Below are 20,323 nucleotides of genomic sequence, written 5' to 3' on the forward strand. Positions count from 1 at the left end.
GACTGGCCATAGTGTTTCACGTTGGCAACCTGCAGGGGTGGAAACTGCTGCTTCCTGCTCAGAGAAAATAGTATCCTTGCTTCCTCTGAGGTACTCACACCCCACCTAAAAGAAAATGTGACAATTCTTCCCCACCTGGGTGTGTACTGAGGGTACACCGTTCTCCTCCTGCAATGCAGGAGTATCGGTTAAGATGGAAAAGAAGCGCTGCTGCAGATGTTCTGGGTGCATTCAGCCTGTATTGCTGGTGGGATGGAAGGGGAGAATTAGCACCCTCTTAGTTGGGTTTTAATTCTACTCCAAGTAAACAGTGTTGGGAAACTCTCCGTCCGCCTGCCAGTGGGAGGAACCAGAAGGATCCCTTCCCCACAGCACGCCCTGCACTGAGCCTCCCCGCCCCATAGCATTTTCCACTCCCATCATTTTCCACAGGCTGCACTTTAAAATCCATCCCAGCTCAGTGCTGAGAACTTCCTCCAAGATCAAAAATCACAGTTCAGTGTGAACAAACTACTCTCCTGCCACTCAATCACCATCTGCCATCTTCTTCCCCACTCGCTCCATTATTTCCCCATTTGCTGCCTGTGTTGCAGCTTGGCAGCCCCACTTGGGGGGAGAGCCCTTAACCTCATTACATCCACTGGATTACATTAGCCACCTAATCTGATTACCATCCATACACAGGACATTTTCTCCCTGCTGTTATCTTTAGAAATATGGACGTTGCTGCCTGCACCAATGGTTAGGAAAGAAAAACAGAAAGCAAATTGCAGCTGAGGGAGCAGAAGCAAATACGCAGTGGTCACACGAGGAGGCAGCAAAAATGGAGCTGTTTGGGGCACGATGCATCATGTAAAAGATGATGATGTGTCCCTCAAGTCAATTTCAAGTTCAAAAGGCACAAAATGTTTTCAGAAAGTAAATTCTCATATACATTAAGTGCTATGCCAAGGGGTGAAATAAGATGCTGTCAGGCTTCTGAGATAAGGTATGTGTAGCATTTAGATAAGGAAAGCCAGAAGCCAGCTAATACAATCTGCTGTCACTCCTTTGGTTTCAACAGGATGATGCATGTACCTAAAACCCAGCAGGCTTTTATGGACTTTATAGGATCTGGACCATCATAACAGGCAGAGCAAAGTGAGCAGCTCTGGAGGGATAAGGACAGATGCAAGGCTCACGGATCAGTCCTTGCACTTTAGGGAACCCAAAGCATCTGAAGTCACACAAGTAAAAAAAATCCTGCAGGAGACACAGGCCTGTCCCCACAGCCCTCCTCCCCCCACCCTCATGTATCCTCAGGCTTTTAGGCTCCCATCCTCTTTCTGTTACCACCCAAAAAAAACATTCTGCCTCCCTGCAGCTCGCACCTTCAGATGCTTGCAGCATGTCCCACTCCTTCATGTTGTGGTTTCTCCCTTGAAAGCTCCCAGGCAGATTTCTTCAAGATCTGGCCCCACTGACACAATGCTGCGGCAGCTCCCAGCACACTCACTGTGAAACGCAGGGGTTGACATCCCCAGCACTGAGCAGCACCAGCAGCAGGAGGCTTTGCAAGGAGACCAGCCTTGGGCTCCATGAGCTGCTCTCAAAAGCACCAAATGCCCTTTGCTTGGCACTGGGCTGCTGGAAGGGTGCAATATCAGCAGATCATGGCTCATACTGAGCACACAGGCATCTCCTGCGGGATGGATACCAGGGCTGAGCCAGAGAGATTTCCTGTGTTGTAACACTCAACTCCAGCGTTACATGCAAATATTCTAAAGGTGCAAAGGTCTGTGAGAATTAATGCAGTCGCATAAAGAAAAGAGTCGATGGGCGCAATGCTGAAAGATACGTCTGGACTGACAAATCTCTCCCAAGGAGAGTGTGTCTTTTCTGGGTAATTCAGGCAGAGCTGAGTAGCACCTGGTTCGGGCTGTGCAGGGTTTGTCCCTCCATTCGCATTCCCTGCCCCAGCCACTCTCCCTGGGCGCTCTGCTTCCCCCAGACCCCTCCCCATCGCCCCCAGCAGCGCGCTGCCTGTTGCCACTCTTCCACCCTACGGCACACATCTGTTGTGTTTACAGTGAGAAATCCCTGCCGGGCACGGGCCAATGGCTCTGGTATCCAAAGTGATGAGGCACTGAAAGCAGCTCAAAAGCAAGAATTCTTTCTGTGTTTTATTCAGGCTTCCTTCTGTCCTCCCCTTGGCTGATGCTCTGTGCATATCACACAAGGTGCAAAGGGCACTAAGCAACTAGGGCTCCTGTGAAATTTCCAGCTAGCACACCTTCTCCACTGTTTACAGATGGGGCTGGGCTTGGTTTTGGGGAGACCCTTTGTGAGGACGGAATTCTGCTCCCTTTGTACGTGGGCTTATTTTAGCTACGATAACCTGGGACCAGCCCTCACACGGAGGAGCTTTCAGTGCAAATCTCAGCGGCCCTGGCCCGGCCTGAGCCACGCCCCGTCCCAGTGCCACGGTGCGCAGGGGGCGAGCGGCACGTGGAATCCGCTGACCTCCGCATAGCATTACAAAGCAGCCCTGCGAAGCACGTGCCTTCCTCACCTGTCTGAACCGCTGCCGCGCTGCAGATGCCAAACGCGCGGCTCTTAACAAGATCCGATACTGTAAAGCTGCAGCGGCCCCGGAGCGGTGCCCTCCCCCGTGCGCCCCAGCCCGGCTGTTTCCGTCCACCCCTCACCGAGCGGTGCCGAGCGCTCCCCGCACCCGCAGCTTCGCCGCAGCCCGGATCGGGAGCGGTGCCGGGGCCAGGCGGGGGCTGCCGCGGGGGCGGGCGGAGGGGCTGGAGCGGCGCCGGGTTTCCGCCGGGCGGGAGGCGGAGCGGGAGGCGGCGGGCCGCGGCCCGGGCGGAGCGCAGAACGGAGCGGAGCGGGGCCGGGGCTGTCAGCGCGGGGAGCGGAGCCCAGGGGCCGGGCCGGGCGCCGCCGCGGGAGCAGCGCGCACCGCAGCGCCGGGGGGAGCCCGCCATGCGCTGAGCCCCGCGGCGCGGGAGGAGCGGAGCGGCTCGGAGCGGAGCGCGGAGCGGAGCCGAGCGCGGGGCGCGGCCGGGCCCGGGCCGGGCCGGGGGAGAGGCGGGCCGGGGCCATGCCATGCCCGTAGGAAGAGATGCCTTTTGGAAATGGAGACACTGGAACACAGCGCAAACATGGCGTCCCCGCGGCGCGGCTGCCCCTCTCGGGCTGGTGCCTGCTCTGCTCCCTGCTGTGCGGGGGGCTGGCGGCCGCCAGGACCTCTCCGGCTCCCTCCTGCCAGCCCTGCGCCGCCGACTGTACCTGCTCCGGGGGCCGGCCCGGAGCCGTCTGCGTCGCCAACTGCTCTGCGAGGGGCCTGGAGCGGCCTCCGAGCGTCCCGACCGCCGCCACGGCTCTGTGAGTACCGCGGGGCCGGGAATGGGGCCGGGAACGGGGCGGGCACGGAGCGCCGCTTTCCAGAAGTTGTTCGCGGTGTTTGCGTGAGTCCACGAGCCGTTTTGTTGGAGACCCGTTGCATGACAGCGGGGACAAACATGGAGACGGCTGAGAAAGTTTGGCGTGCGGAGGTGGCAGCGTTAGAGATGTGCAGAAGTGGCCCAAGCCACGCAAAAGGGAAAACAACTCCGGGGTGTGGGACACGCGGGTCCCAACCGACAGTGGTCGTGGGGGTGCATTGGGCTCTGCGCCTGAAGAACGGTTCTGGGGTTCACCCCGAACTGCGTGATGCTGTAATGCTGCGTGGGTCCCATCACAGCCACCCACGGGCACACAGCGCACACCAGCTCACAGGCACTGCTTCCCGTGGAGGAGAAGGTTTGCTATCTGGAAAGGCACAGGGACACTAATTAGTTAGTGTTTAATTGTGCCTTTTGCACTGTGGCTGCATCCGAGAGAGCTGGGATGCTGCTGCCCCAGAGGTGTTGTTCTGCTCTGGGGGTGGGTACAGAGGGAAATAGCTGTGTTGTGACGTGAGCAGCTGAATGTGGTTTCAACGCTGCTCTGTTAACAGCAGATTTAAGGGACTCAATTAGCAAGTTCACATCAAAGTTTGGTGATGAAAGCTCTCAGATGAGATGGGTGATGCTCGTGTCACAATACTGACTTTGTTGCTTTGGAGCTTCAGAGAGGTGTGTGCCATGCAGGGCATCAGTGCGGTCTGCATGCAGAGCCATAAAGTTACTGTATGATGTGAAAAACAGAGTCACGGCAGAGTGGGGAGGGAGGATTGTTTTGAACCTAAATTTGTTTTCTAGAGGGAGTAACTTTTCTTGAGGAGATGAAAGCTGTGAGTGATTGGTGCAGGAGGGATGACACGGTCTGGCATGATGGAAGGATCTCACAGGAGCAGAGTTCTGCTGGGTTTCAATAGGATGAGGACCTGCTTTTCTGAGTGTCTGCTTTGTACTGTCAGTATAAAATAAAAAGTATAGGAAAAGTTGCACGCAGCACGGTAAGCATTAGGTTACATATCTAAGTAACTTCAGGAAAACACACACATCTGTAAACACAGCACATGAGGCATTTCCAAGTGGTTCCTTACATGACATGCATGACATGCTTTGGGTTTTCCAGACAAAGCCATGGGTATTTTATTTTTTGTTTGGCAGTAAGTCCCCAAATGGGGAAGGTTTGGTGTCGTCTGGGGCTCCCTGATGCTGTCTTATCTGCTGTCGGCTGTGCAGCTGAAGTCCCCCTATAATAGGAGTGGGACGTGCCAGTGCTTTGCTGCTCCTTTCTGAAGGCTGTGATGAAGTTGCTCATTTGGCTTGTTAGGGGTTTGGGGTTATGTCTGTGTTTTTAGGATTATTAATTTTGAGACCGCGTTTTGTTTGAGACTGCTGCTCTTATTGTTGTTCGGAGGAGCTGAGTTGTAAAAGCTCCCAGGACGTTTTGGGTTAGGTCCTGTGACAGTAACAAATTGAAGTTAGCCATTCAGCTCTCACCGGTCCCCGAAACAAAGCGTGGGAAGGGGGAATCGGCTGAAGCTGCAGGCTGGAGTTGGGGGGTGCGATGTGGCTTTTCTTTGCCTCTGAGGAATGGCTGGCAGCCTGTAGGGCTGCACGGCTGATCGTGCACCTCAAGTAATGAATGCATGCTGGTGATATTCTGGGGGTGGTGAGGTTGTGCTCCTGTAGATTTCCCTCAGGGAGAAGTTTCCTGCCCTGTTCTACCTCTGGCATGAGAGTAAGGACAGCTGTGCTTGCATTATTAGCAGGATGGATGTACAGCTGAGTTTAGGTTGGGTGAGGGGCATTCCAGCTTATGGTGCAGTTCTGTGATCAGCTTTTACTTCAAGTTCCTTTTATTGAACACCAGCACATAAATTGTGCCTTTAGCAATTTACTGCTGGCTCTCTCATTAGATTAAAATATAAATATATATCTCAGCAGCATGTGAGTTTTTAATTAGTCTGAAATGAAAACAGCCTTTGAGAAGCAGAGTTCAGAATTCCCAAAGCTCCCGGTTGTGCAGTAGCTGTGTGCTGGCCGTCATGCTGACCACTGTGATCCCACGGCTCTGATGGACAAGGAAATGAGTTCTTCTCATATGCACGTCACAGACAGAACAACTTTCAGTAAGAAAATGCCAACTTGGGCAGAACCATTTCTGTAAGCTCAGGAGCACCTCCACATGCAGGGCAATACACAGCACTGCTCTCAGCCACGTTCTGAGCAGGCAGCCCTGGAGGGCACCAACCCCATCCCACTGCTGCAGCCAAATTCTCTTTGCACTTCTTTGGACAAAGCTTTGCACTTCTGAGCTTCTCCAGCTGAGGAATGCTTTGCTCTTCTCAAATGCTTCATTTTCAGGCGCTGGGTTTTGCTTCACGGTGCGACTTTGCTGTTTTGTGGGATGCTCCTTTTGTTCCTCAGCCAGGAATGTATCTCATAACAATTTTCTGACTTTCCCTTGCAAATATTGACTGCTTCTGACACATCGTTAGCATCGTGGAAGTTTTGGAGTGGAGATAAGAATCTCCATTTGTAAGGCTATAGAAGTGAAAGTCCCTTATTTTTCCCTCATTAATGCAGAGCAGCATCAGAGGGGCTGCTGAAGCTTTGCAGATCTGGGATTGTGACTTTCATCCAAAACCCAGCGGGGTGTTTTTGTAGACTTGATGGTAAGCCCGGGGATTGCACTGCCCAAACCTAAGGATAAACAGATTTTACAACTTATGGGCTGTACTACTTGAAATCAGAGGAGCTGGCAGTGACTGTAGGTGCTGGTAGTATTACACGAGGCAGTGAAAGCTTTTTCAAGGCTCAAGGTGCCTTCAAAAGCTATTGGAGAAAAATAATCCAATTAAATCTGCAATCCAGCACAGGGATAACCACATGCAGTGGAGTGTCTGTACCGTGGTGTCCAGCCCACAAAGGGAAAACAGATTAATTAAAAAAAAACTTAATCTGGAGTGCCATTCACATAAGAAGCCATATTCCCAGAGAAAACAAGGCTGTGCTTCTCTTTTGTAAGCAATTTTAGAAGGGGGAAAAAGGCCCAAATGAGGTGCTAGAAAAATATTTTGCGAACAAGGTTCATTCAGCTCAGGGAAGGGACTGATGGTGAAGTGATTGCAAGTGCAGTGAAAGCTCCAAACAAGGAGGCAATTCTGTATCATTCTGTCTGAGCATAATGGTGTCTGGTGTTAGCAGAGTACCTCTGTAATGGCATCTCAGCAGCACGAGGTCTGGGTTGGATGGAGAATCTGGGAGCTCTTATTCACTTTGGAGAGGTTATGGGAGTGTGATGACTTGTGATACTACTAGAGGGGAAGGTTGTGTCAGTGCCCACCTCATAGTTTGAGGTTCCTCTGAAATCCGGTATATTTTTTACCAAGTCTCTCTCAGGTTTCTCCCAGTTACTCTCATTGTGCTCTCACATACTGTGCGTTTAAAGAGCAAATCACTGCATCAGAAGGCAGGGTTGGAACTCTCATCTGGTTTGCTAAAGCCCCTTCTCTTTTTTGCTAGTTAGTGGAATTCCTTGTTTTATCTCTCGTCATGCTGCAGTTTCCACTGTGGTTTTCACACTACGTCTCTGCGTCATCCTTTTTTCATTTCTTCAGGCTTTGTTGTCTTTTGATTGATCACTGCAGTTTGGCCTCATTTTGTGCCTTGCTTTTATCTGTCCTGTGTTTCCCCAGATGTTTCTCAGGGCTGCAGCGACTGAGGGCTGAGAGCAAAGCATGCGTGCAGTGGCCAGGAGTGGGCTGGGAGCTGCATGGGATTCGAGCATCACAGAGTGGTTTGTGTTGGAAGGGAGCTCTGAATGCTGTCTGGTCCCACTCCCTGCACTGAGCAGGTTCACACACAGCTCCATGAGTGCTCAGAGCCCTGTTCAACCTGACCGTGGCTGTGTGCAGGGATGGGGCACCTCCACCTCTCTGGGCACCCTGTGCCATTTCTCACCGCCCTTAGCATAAAGAAATTCTTCCTTATACCCAGTCTAAATCTCCCCTGAATATCACCAGGGCTGGAAGCTGCACTGGGGCTGGACTCACCTCCACGCTGTCCTCTATGCCACTGCCTGTCCCAGCACTTTGGGCCTTCTGGGCCTTACTTTGTAACATGCATTAAAGAATGAACTTGTTTTTCACATCAAAAAGCTGATGTTTTTTTAGACAGCGAATCTGTGCTGACATCTTTGCCAAAACTAAAAATATCAAATTGAAACATAGCATTAGTTTTTGCTTTACAAACAGCACAGAAAGAAAAAGCAAAACAAAACAAAACAAAAAAAAACCCCAAAAAACAAAAACAAACAAAAGCAACACATGATTATAACCGTTCTTAAGGATAATTATCATCAGGAAGAGCCTCAGCAACATGCAAGCTGACAATCCATAGCACTTGTGGTGAATTATAGGAGCTGTGACCAGCAGACAGATTCTGTCCTCGCTTTCCGGCTCTCTCTTCTCCCAAAAGATTGCTGCAGTTTTGATGATGTGCTGCCACTGCATTTAAGCAGAGAGAATCAAAACAAAGCGAAGCAGTATGTCTTCAGTCAGCTGCTTCCTGCCATCTGACAGTGAAAACAGTTCCCCTCAGGTTAGGAACGAGCCCGTCTCTTTGGCTCCCCAGCATCAAGCCTGGTAAAAACTTCAGTGAGCTGAGATCAGAGAGGAGGCTTCAGATGTGGTGTGCTGCCTTCAGTGCAGCGTCTCTTTTAATTTAATGAGAAGCCGGTGTGATATGCTGGCTTGGTAGCAGTGCCTGAAGGAATGATGCTCAGCTGTAGCAGTGAGCCTCCTGCTTTCAGTCAGGGTGCATAGGTACTGCTGTGCCCTGCGTTACCTCCACCCTGGGCTCTGCATTCTGTACCCCCGTGCAGAGAGCTCCTTGTATCAAAGCCCACCCTTGGCTCAGGTCTGAGATGAAGTCAGCAGCTCTAATCACTGGTTTGAAACTCGGATTTGCAGGGTGGAGTTTGCAGCCCGTGCTGGAGCCCATGCCCGCTTCCTGCGGCGGGCGTCACCGACGGCGCTCACAGATTCTCCACCGTCGCCTCCCTGCTTCCATTGCAACATCTGCTGGCAGCATCGGCCCCGGCTGCTGCTCAGTGCTCCTCGAGCAGGGAGGTGGAATTGGCAGATCCCAGAAGCGAAATGAGTTTTCTCTGCAGCTCTGTTTGAGGCGGGCAGAGGAGCCTCTCCTTCCTTTTCATTGTGGGTTGGATGGGACTCTGTGAACAGTTTTGCTGCTTGGTCAGGGGGCACTGACAGTGCTGGGAATGGGTTAAAGAGGTTCTGTTCCAGCCGACTGAGGCAGAGGTGGGAGTGGCTCTCTAAAAAGAGAATCTGGGGTGTGGATTGAGTCCTCCTGAGGGAGGGACTGGGGAACAGCTAAGCCTGGGAAAGCGAGAGCCGAAGTGTTGTGTTGGCCAACATTTTTAGTTTCTCTCTCAAAGCCACGCCTTGGGAAGGGGGTGGAGAGAGCATGGCCCAAAGCATGTGGGTTTTGGTGGAGGTCAGGTTGGTGAGAGCCCCTCCGAGTCCGGGCCCTTCGGGGACCTCATGTGGGAGCCACGTGTGACCCTGTGGATCCACAGTGGCCAGCTGTCGGGCTGCAGGAATGTGTTGTGAGTGCAGCACAGGCAGTCGGGGGGATCCTGGGGTCACACTGCAGCGATGGGAGCTCACGAGTCCCTCTGAAAAAATAATAATTAAAAAAAAAAAGATTGTTCTTCTTTGTGTATTTATTTTTGTAGGGCAACCTCGTGTTGCTTGAAAGAGCACTCCACAAGCGGCTATTTTTGTACTCCTCTGTTCATCAGCTTGCCTCGCAGCTGGGCTGGGTGCCTTTTAAGAGTTGAATGCAGTTTAGCCTTTCCAAGCGTGGCTTGGATTAAACAGATGTTTCAATTCCCATCCCCGCGGCTCATGCTCCCCCATGCCGCATTTCCAGCAGGAGGACATCAGCTCTGGCATGCAGGCCCTGGCAGAGGCCCTCGGGGCTCTTCAGCTCCCCGGTGTCCACATGCTGGTGAGGATTGCTGCTAGCATCGATGGGAAGCACATGATCCTTCAGCAGCACCTGCACACAGCCCAGACCAGCACCCCATGTCTGGCTGGCAGCAGACACCGGCGCGCCATCAGAATGGGAATGTTGATGGGTTTTGCCTCATGAGTTGCTTCTGTGCTATTGCTTAATGGCTTTCACATGCAAAGAGTGTGGAGGTGTTTGTGAGCAGGCAGAACCATCCGAGCCAGGCTCTTCAACCAGTGTCAGGCTGTCTGTGGGGCGATAGGAATAATAATGATGGGCCCCATCCTGCGGTGCGTGCTCCCAGCACAGAGCCCGTGTGCCACATTTCCTCTCCTGGGGCTTAGAGAGCTGCGGGTACAGTTGGAAACCTCAGTGAGATGCAGAGTGGGATCTCCGAGAAAAGCGTTGCAGCCACATCTGTTCCACACAGCTGTGCTTTTGACTCCTTAGACACCTCTGTAAGCTGGCTTTCGTTGTCACAAAGAAGAGGACAGGGGCTTGAGGACAGTGCTTTGCCACTGACAGATACTTCCTTGCACAAGAGCATTGTGGAGACCTGTTAGAAATGTCTGTGCTCAGTCTGAGCCTGTGCAGCCAGTGTTTGTGTGCCACTCGTGGCATGGAGCTGGCCCCAGCATGGCTGTATTGCACCCCTCCCCAGACAAAAAGGCTTGGAAAGCCTTCTGGAAAGAGTGAGTTTTTGGAAGGGGAAGTTTGGATATGGAAAGAGAAGTCAACCTGCACTTCTATTATTTTTTACTGCAGCACCACTTCTCGTAGCTTAGGCACTGTACAGATACAGCCAAGAGACAGGTCTTTTCTAGGACATGCAGATGGTCCAGGCAATCCTGCAAAAGCGTAAGCTTGGATGTGGGCACTTGGCTCTGAGATATTAACATGCCTTCTGCCATTCTGAAATTGGTAATGGTTTCAGCAGGTCAGCAATTCGTGTTGTGAAACTGCCCTTGCACCTAAGCATAGCACAATTAAAAAGAAATCATCTGCTATTTTCTGAAACAAAATGAAGCTGCCATAGAAATATGATGCAGGATGATTCCATGGGAGAAGAGCTTCCATTGGAAAATATCTTGGCTCCCAATCAGACCTTTTAGAGGACGGCTCATTTTTGCTACCTTGGTGGTTTTCTAGGAGAGAAATGTTACGTAAGCAACAAGTTGATGGATCCATAGCCAGGACTCCTCCTCATCTATTTCACATGTTCTTTTTGCTTTTTGTTTGTTTGTTTGTGTTTTAATAAGGGTTTCCTGTCCTCCTAGATCCAGGAAGCGACTAAAAGTAGCCACTAAAATGAACAGAGTGACGTTGGCCAGAGATTCATAAGTAATGAATTAAATCTGTGCAGATCAAAGGTTTCTATCAGAGTGTGGGAACGTTATTTTATTCCAACAGAGGGAAAACAAGTGATTGGCTTTATGGGCTGAACTCGGTCAAGATCTGCAGTCTCTGATTGCATGGATCAGTGCAAAGTTTGTATCGGAAGTCTTCAATATTTAGTGAAGACAAAACTGGGGTAGTAACATGAAAGCTAGGAGAGGCCGAGTGTTGGGCTGTGTTAGTCTTTGTGTTGGGTACACCGGAGAATTCACTGTAGCTAACGTAAGTGGTAGATTGGGGACACAATGTAACACAAAGTAATGGCTTTCCTTAAGAAAGGGAAAAAAACAACAACAAACCGCTGCCACTTTGTGCGGTAAAACTGTTGCAGGTTGCAGAACAAGACTGGAGAAACAAAGCTTGGGTGGTCCTTGTGGCTCTGCTGGACTGACAGAATATAGTTCCTGAGTTTTAATTTGGATGGAAGACACACCTCACTTTTACAGGGGGTCCCAACAGCATCATTCATACTTGATTTTGTATTTCATATAAGGCAAAACAACTTCAGTAGCGCTACAGTCAAAGCCTGAACTCTGAGGCTGCTGGCCCTCATAGCTATCCCTGCTCTCATTGCATCCAGCAATAAGTCATTGCTTGAGCATTTGTTGCCTTAACAGTGCTTTCAGGAGAGTAAACTGTAAGGATAATAATGTCACCATCCATGGACAGTTTAGTTTCTGATTACGTGCACATATTGCATCTAATATGTCCACCAATGTAAGTTGCATTGCCTCAGCTCTGTACTGGAGTGCTATGACCCGTATTATGCACTCAGTCAGAATGGAGGATTACCCTCTGGCATAATTTAGAATTTGAATCATTTAAAGTGTTAATTACAGCTGGCCATCAGATCTCTACAGCAAGCCAGCAAAGCCCTCTGCAACATTCTGCCTTCATTTGGACTGACTGTGACACCTCCAAATCTGTAGCTTGATCCCATTACTCTGGAGAGAACTGAGAGAGGAAACTGCATTTGGAAATGAATCTCCCACCGGACACAAAGCTTCCTCCAGAGCAGATAAACTCTCAGGCTGCTTGGGAAGGACGTTTACAAGTCACTGGGGTGTCTTGGATCGTTTGAAGGCATGCAGGCCTGCCTCAGCTCCTCTCCTCTTGCTGGTGGTTGGTCCCATCAGCAACATGGAGGCCTTTTGTCCCTGTGCTTGTTGACCTCACGTCCTGTCTACTCCCATGGAGTAGGGAAGTGGAAGTGAAGTGTTGTGCATTGGCTTGCCATGCAGTTTCTGGGATTGCTGAGTTCTGCAGGAGCCATGAAAGCTGTGTACAGCACACACAAGGCCAGGCCTTGTTGCCATCTTTGTCCTCCCCTCCACAATCAGGGAATTGATGTGCATACATTAATTTGGGAAGAGAGCTGGGCTGCTGGAGGAGGTGCTGTCCTACAGCAGGAACATGGGGACACGGGACATGTTTCTTTTGTTTTCAGCTCAGACCCTGGTTGTGTGGGCTGGGCTGTCACTGACTGCTGCGCTCCGTCTCCCCTGTCAGAGCAATGAGGTTGATGGTTCCTGGCCTTGCTGGAGAACTGTAGTGGTTATTTATGTGAATTAAGTGCTTGTGGAGGGCTTAAGTGCTTGGCTGCTGGATAAATGCCCTGGGGTTCTAATTTGTACTTGTTTGGTGCTCTGCCATCCTTGTGAGAAGGCAGCAGAACATTGTCCTGTACCAACGCTCGGGATGCTGAATCTGCAGTCTGAGCAAGGCACAAGGCAGGGTAGCAAAAAGCCCCTGTTTGCTTGTTTAGCTAGTTTATTTGTAACCTCTGTCCTGCCCTCCTGTCCCTGTTTTTGCTTCACCTTGCCATCACTCCCAGAATGCAGCCTTTTGCTTTGCCTCCACATCCTGTGGCAGGTATAGCAGCCAGCTGGATCTCATCGTGCTGCTGTAACCATCTTTTTTCTTTTGAATGCAGCTGAACAAAGAAAAGTCTGGTTTTCTGCTCAATTTTATTTTAGATTCAATCCAGTGCCATCGGTTTTCAAAGAGACATCCCAGCCCCAAATCTGACCTGAGTCCAGGGTGCCAGCTCCTGAGAACACATATGTGCTCTGCAGGCTCCTCAGGAAAAGGACTGGGATGGTTTTCCTCACCAGCAGCATCCTGAGCAGCCAAGCCATGCAGCCCCAGGATGCAGATGCGGAAATGGTTGTGCAAGGCCAGGGCCATGTTGCTGGCACAGGGCATCCTGCACCCACCCAGCAGACCTACAGCCATGTCTGTGGGCCTCACTGCTCTATGTGGAGAGAAGGGCCTGGGCTGAGCCTCCAAGGCTGCTCCCAGAGCAACCTGCTGCAGTTGGGCACCATTTTGCCTCTGTTGGGTGCCATTTTCTTGCACTGTAGGCTATGACAACAGTACAATGAGGCTTTCTTGTCTCTTACCTACACCAGTCTATGTGAGGTGCTGGAACAGGCTGCCCAGAGAGGTTGTGGATGCTCCATCCCTGGAGGTGTTCAAGGCCAGGTTGGATGGGGTAGGTGGCCTGGTCTGCTATTAAATGTGGAGGTTGGTGGCCCTGCCTGCAGCAGAGGGGGTAGGAATTTGTTGATACTTGAAGTCCCTTCCAACCCAAGCCATTCTGTGATTCTATAATGAGGAAGAAGCTGGTGGAGTAAATTCCTTACGTATCAGCAGTGCTGGCATTCTTTTGTATGTAAAGCTCAATTTAAAATGCAGAAATTCATCTGTATCTTTGTACTGTGCATGGTATGTGTGGGCTTGCAGAAAAGACCCAAAGCTCTGAAAATTGTTATTTGTACATGTAGTCCCAGGCAGGACCTCGTAGTGCTGGGCATATGCAAAGATCCTTGCAACAGAAATAGATAAGGCAAGAGGAAAGGGAAGTCGTCTTGTTTTACGGCTGGCTGAGACTGAAAGCTGTCTGCACATAGTGTGAGACCTGCCTGGGGTCTCACAGGCAGCATGTGTCAGAGCCAGGCCTGAGCCCTCCCCCTGTTCTGAGGTGCAGCTGAGTGTGATAAGCACGTGAGCTTGCACGTGCATGTGGGGCCAATCTGACGTGAAGATCTCGCAGTGTGGGACGACTTGCTGGGGGTGCGCATGCTTCAGCTGGGAAACAGCTGCTGGACTGGGCCGACCAAAGCAGTGGTTTCTGTCCTAAAGAGACTCCCAAACTGTGCTGGTCAACAAAAAGCAGTAGTGCGTCCTGCTGTGTGTGCAGTACAACATAGTATGAACTGCAGGACTGGAGTCTGAATGTAATTTATTTACAAAGCTATGGTTTATTGTGTTGGGTAAGGGGAGTTTGCTGTATTTTGGATAGAACTGTACAATGAAGGGGTATGCTTGCTGAGATATGTATCTTCATCCAGGTTTACATCTAGCTTTCTCTACTCCGGAATATCTTCAGAGCAGGAGAGCTGTGTTCACTGTTTTGTCCTAGATCCAAATGTAGCACATCATGGCTTAGCTCTGATTCATTTTGCTGTGAGGGGAGCAACACCTAGTCATTGTATTGTTTTGCTACCTTGAAAAGAGCTGTCCTTGCTCCAGACCCTGTCCCTGGTGTGCATGGTGGGCCTACCTCTGCAGCAGAGAGCGTTCCTCTGTTGTGACCTCCAGGAAGCAGGATTCATTTAGGGAAATTTGGTGTGACAGGAGGAACAGTGTTTCATCATGAGTTTGCGCTGGGGTTCAGGATTAATCATTACTGCATTTAATGTGTTTTAGCTCAAAGCCAGAACCGTCCGTATCACCTGACCATTCTGCAAGCAAAACCAATGGGATATCAGATTTTGGCATGGCTTTGCTACCCGGAAGTGGGATTTCTGCAAAGCATGAGAGAATGGAGAGCAATGGTTAATCGGCAGGATGGAGTTAATCATTCACAGAATTCCTTAGCTACAAACTCTTTCCTCAGTAATTTTTTGGTGCGTTGCTGGAAAGGAAATGGGGGTATGTGAAACAAAACCATACTTAACAAGTCACAGTAGCCCTGGTGTGTGTAGGATTTCTTGCTCTCTGCTGAGGTGGAGCTCTCCTGTGGGAGGAGACGCTTAAATGAACTGATAGAGCTGAACAGTGCTGGTCAATTTGATATATCTGCACCTTTCTCTTTGGATGCGCATGCCAGAGATGGAGATTGAAGAAAGAAATGTCTGGCCTTTCACCTGTGTGAGACCCAAGGCAAATAGCTGGGTTGTGTTTTTTGGGTTGTTTTTTTTTTTTTTTTTTTTTTTGCATCAGTCAGTGCCATCACCAACATCTCAAACAGAAGTGGGAAAACTTATCTTAATAAACTAGCTAGGATGCAGTTACAAGAGTCTGGCTCCGCCAGCCAAAACATGAGTCAGCCAACCTCTCATAAATCTCAAGATTAAAAATAACCCAAAAGAAAGCCAAATGTTGCCTTGAGCCTAAAGTCCCGTGTAGGAGACATTTGGAGGATGTTTAAAAAAAAAAAAAAAAAAAAATCAAGAAAATAGAAAGAAAAAAAATAAAGATTATCATTTAATGTCATGATTCCAGGAGATAGGCTTAGGGAGCCCACTCCTCCTCATATGACTAAGCTCAGTACATCCTCTAAGCCCCTTTTTTGGGTAGAAGTGGGTTGGGGAATGATCGTTCGGAGCCTCGTACCATGGAGCAGATACAGGAGTTGGTAAGGAGTCAGGTGAGGTTGGTAAGGGACTGCTAAACAGGCAGCCAAAATCAGAGTCATTTTTAGGGGATTAATCATGTGGTCAGATAGATTATATGACATTTCTGCTGTTTAGAGGTAAATATTTAATCTGTAGGTAACCCAAGGCTGAGCTGATTTCTGTGCCCGATGGAAGTAGCCCTCCATCCAGGAATCTGAGTCTGCCTTCCTTCCTTCCAGCTCCAATTCACCTCCCAGACACCACTCAGACCTTGAGAAATTCTGTTCCTGAGCTTCTGGCTTTTGCTTCTTTGTGCACAGACTGGTTGTGGAGTTGGTGATGTGACATGCCCAGCAGTGACAGACCTGCTGTCTTCTTTAGAAGTACCGAGTGTCTGTAAAATGTGTGACTGCAGTCAGGGGGCTCGATGATTCAGGCTGTATTTCATACAGTGTACCAAACTGAAGTGGCACAAAGTATTCAATAGGAAGAAATGTTCAACTGCATACTGTAATCTTGTTCTACAAACACATAGATAGGAGAACAGTTTTAGATTTCTGTGCTGGTAGAGCTTGTGAGCCTTTGACTGCCAAGACCAGTGAGTTCTGTCAGCCCCTCGGGGTGTGCACATACTAGACATGGACTGATTACTTTTGTATCTGCTTGTTTCCTACTTGAAATTGCAAAGAGTAATTGCTCACTGTAAGCTACCCAGACTCCATGTGTGGCATCTTATTAGCTAGTGTAGTTAGCAGGAGAGCAGAGGAAGCATTTTGAAGTGCACTGGGTGAACTAAGAAAGAACTAAGTACAGATGCCATTAGATGGGGAACTTTTGCTATGGTTATTTTCCCTACATCTGAGCCAGAAGCTGTAGTTTTGGGGCAGACATGTATGTGATTGCAAGAAAAGGGTGGATTTAATTTGCTGGATTGCATAGCTTTTTTTTTTTTTTGAGACTTCTCATAGCTAACATTTTCATACAGGCACAATGTCAGAGTGCTGCAGTGGATTCTGTAGATGTTGCTGCTCTGGGAGCTCTGCTTTTCTCAAGTATCCAAAGCTTTCATTTTCTAGCCTCTGAAGAAGCTGTTTTTGCCTGTCAAATGTCTGAAAAGCCTTATATAAAATCTTTGCAGGATGAGATTTCTTGCTTCAGCTTCCCTTTCTATCTGAATTCTCTCCACTCCTGCCTTGTCCAAGAAGCTGCCCATGGAGTGGCTTTCTGGGCTGACAGCTCGCTGGCCATGGAGGCTGCAGTGCTGGAGCTCTCTGCTCAGATTCCAGGTAGGATGAGCATGCCAACTGCTTCCAGGATCCTCTGGGAGCTGCTGTTGTGCAGGGAGGGGCTCCTGGAACTGTTGCTGTGGTTGTGTTTCTTGGGAAGTCTCTCCCATTTCTTTCCATGCTATTAATGGTGTTCCCAACCCAGTTTGCCTGCATTACAATGAAGCCGCAGTCTGGCAGGGGAGGGAAGAGGTCATGGAGGGAGAATTCAGAAAGCACCAAAATCCAGGGTTTAGAGACAGCCAGTTGCGAAAGACACTTCCTGGTAGGGGAAAATCTTGGTTCCATAGGGTGTTTGATAAAACACAACCTGTCTCCTGGGCCTGCCTGTCCCTGCTGCCAGACTGGCCAGTTAAGTGTGTGCCACTGACCAAGAGTCTGATGGTGACTTTTTTTTTTTTTGGGGGGGGGGGTTGGGGGGGGGAGGGAGGGTGGAATTGGGCAAGAAAACCCCTGATCTCCTAAAAGTACTGGGCAAAGTGTTGCTAAATATTGCTTTTAATAGCACTGGTACGAATGCAGAAGGGCCTGGCTAATATAGCCAAGATATTGCAGCTGTTTTCTGAGCAATGAAGGCAGCTTAGTGGGCAGCCACCTTCCTCTTTCAACTTCTGTGGTCTCTATTTGTCCTTCTGCTATTGTTTCTCTCTGCTGTATCAGTTGCAGCTGGCCTCACTGAATCAAGGGATGGCACCACTTGTCCCTATGGCCTTTCAGTAACAGAGTAGTTGGTGAGCTCTTATCCCTGTTGTGCCCACATCCAGAGCACTGTTTATCACTCACCTGGGATTGTGCTGCTCTGTTCTGCTCTGCTGTTTGCCGTGACAGGCAGATGGAGCCAAACCAAGCTAAATAAGAGGGAAAAATAACCCAGTCGGTGTTAGTCAGGCTACAGAACACGTTAGCAGAACAACAATGGCCTTAAACACCTAGTGGGATCCAATTTAAACCCATAAAAGCAAGGAAGTTCGGACTTGGAGCCTGTTCTACCTGTGTGAGCAGCCATACTCATAGTAGCTGTGGCACAAGAAGGCTAGAAGGCATTGGGATTTTGTTGTTGTTGGTTTTTTTTACCCCATTAAAGAATTGTCATTTGTTTCCAAGGATTTGACTTTATTGCTCCTCATATTTCATACAGCAGGAAATTAAATAAAAAAAAAATACAAGACACCTCAGATGCAGATTTTCATTTGCTGAAATTGTGTTGAGTGTAGGAGCTGGGATCCAGGTGGCATCCTAAAAGTGGTGTAATAATTGATGATTCGGAATGTAATAAAAATATATGAAATTCATGCTAAATGCTTTGACAGAAGACCCATAAACCGAGAGTGTGGCAGCTGTGGGAGGTGTCCTCTTTTGGTGTTTGAAGTTGAAGGTGTTTCCTCTTCTGATACTGCCATTGAGAGAGGGTTTCTTTGGAAAAAAAACGAAAACAGAAACAAAAACAAAACCCTGAAGTTAACTGGATTGTAAGGAGTTTAATCTGTGGGACTGAGGCATGGCTGTGCCACTGTCCTGGGCATCAGACTGATCAGTGTATTGGACTGACTCCAAGAAATGGGTTGGGTCACGCTGGTAAAGATGAGCAAATTCTGTTCCCCAATCCCTTTTCCTTGGGAAGAGTTCAGGCATCTGAGGTCGGGAGATCTGTATTTGTGTGTTGAGAAGTCACAGGTATCAACCCCTTCTTGCATTTTCAACCAAGCTCTAAGCACTCACAAATGGCTTAGAGCAAAAGGCTTCCAGACTCCATGGGATCTGGGGAGCTGGTCTGCTTGTGGAGGACCCAAAACTCATAGCACGCTTTGCAGGCTCCCTAACTGTCTCCTATTAGAGGTATTGCAGGAGTTGCAGTCCCTTGGTGCAGAGCGAGGACGGAGCTTTGCAGATGTCCTGCTGTGTGCCTGCATGCTCTAGCTGTGGGGACTGTGCAGTAGGAAGAACTTGCCAGACATGGCAGGCAGCTCTGAGTTTTCTTGGCAGGAGGGTGTGGAAAATGTTGGAAAGGAGTAATGGAGCAAAGGCAGTCTGCAGCTCAGACTGCCTCCACATCAGACGTGTGTGCTGGGCTGGGAAGTTCTGCGTCACACGTTTCTCAGTCCTTCTGCCTGTGTGAGATCCCTCTTCAGTCCCTGTGATACTTATGGTCCCTACATGCTTCTAATTTTGTTTTATTTTGAGGGAAACAGTAGCTCTCCGGTGGCCTTCCAAGGGATAAAAGGGACAGGCATTGTATTAATCTGGAAAACCCTCAGGGTCTTTGTCTTCCTGAACCCACCAACTAATACACAGCACAGCTTCCAGAAAGTCTAAGGTGCTGTTCTATGGAGAGAGAGAGAGGGGTGCAATCAGTGTGGGTTGTTGCTGTTAGAACAGGTGCAATTGGGCAGCATGACTTGGCTGAACAAAGGACAGTTTTTGTCTTTTCGTACAGATCCCAGGGCCTTTTCTGACCATAGGTGCCTGGACTGTGATTTCCTGTCCTGCTGGAAAGCAGCATTTCATGCCATTCTGTTCGCCCAGATGCACACAACGTGTCTGTTTGTCCGTCTGTTGACCTGAATGGAGATGGCACAGTCCTGATGCTCTGGCATTTGCCACTGTCACAGAAGGATCTGGGCTTGGTCTCACCAGCAGGAAGCATCACTGGCACCTGGCAGTGGGTCAGGTTCACATCAGCAGGCTGAGGGAGGATTCTGGGCTTGCTCTGTGGCACTGCTTTCCTATGGCACTGGTGATTCTTCTGTCCAACTTAAGCTCTGCTTTAGTGTTGGATTGCACCGTGAAGTAGCAGTGGTGTTGCGGTGGTGGATGACATAATCCCTGTGCGTGCAGAGGGTTTCAGGGAGTTACGCTGGTAATGTCCTTTTGGATCTGAGAGGCAGAGAGGTGCTATGGAAACGTAACGTATTATTATTATACGGGAATGAAATTTCTTATTTCCCTCTTTTGCCTCAGTTTGTGATTACACCACAGAGCAATTTTTAGCCTTGGCAAGAAGGTGATTTAACATAAGACCAAAGATGAGGCTTAACTCAGCGTCTACCATAAATCCTGAGAAACGATGATGCCGTCTGAGGCTCGAGAAGTGGTCAGATGTTCTTTCTGCCAGCAGAGCTGATGTAAGGTCTGATTTATGAATGCAATACTTCTTGACATTGCTGCAGTGTCCAAATATTACCAAGGATGTTTACCAAAACCCTCTGGAGTCTCAGCGCAGAGCCTGAGAAGGAATCAGGCTGAATTTACACGTTCTGCTGTGCCAGGCCTCTCTTGGTAGCCTTCCAGTCCTGTTCAGGGCAGAGCACTGGGCACGCTGACACCCGCTCTGCCAACCACACAGTGTGGGATTGCAAGCTGCTCACCTCCGCTCATCCATGGCCTCTGCCCTTAGTGCTTCGGGGGCTTGGCATTGCTTGGATTCATGCTCTTCTTTCCGTTTTAAACAAAGTAAATTTACTGGTGGTTTGTATTTACCACTAACACCCTCTTAAGCAATCACCCTCGTGTTTTTGTTCCTTTTTTTTTTTTCAGTCTTCAGCTTATGAAGTATGGG

General features: G+C 49.4%; 1 protein-coding gene across 1 annotated transcript in view; it reads left to right on the top strand.

Moving 5' to 3' along the window:
- Positions 1-3,112: 3,112 nt before the first annotated feature.
- Positions 3,113-20,323, top strand: part of PKD1 (polycystin 1, transient receptor potential channel interacting) — a gene marked incomplete at both ends in the record, with an annotated part of 82,669 nt that continues 65,458 nt past the window's right edge. Inside the window, one exon of the mRNA XM_079542715.1 lies at positions 3,113-3,375. Within this exon, the coding sequence (XP_079398841.1) occupies positions 3,113-3,375 (263 nt within the window). The remainder of the gene's footprint in view (positions 3,376-20,323) is intronic.

Source organism: Tetrao urogallus (genome assembly GCF_951394365.1).
Source record: "Tetrao urogallus genome assembly, chromosome: 15".
Classification (NCBI taxonomy): domain Eukaryota; kingdom Metazoa; phylum Chordata; class Aves; order Galliformes; family Phasianidae; genus Tetrao; species Tetrao urogallus.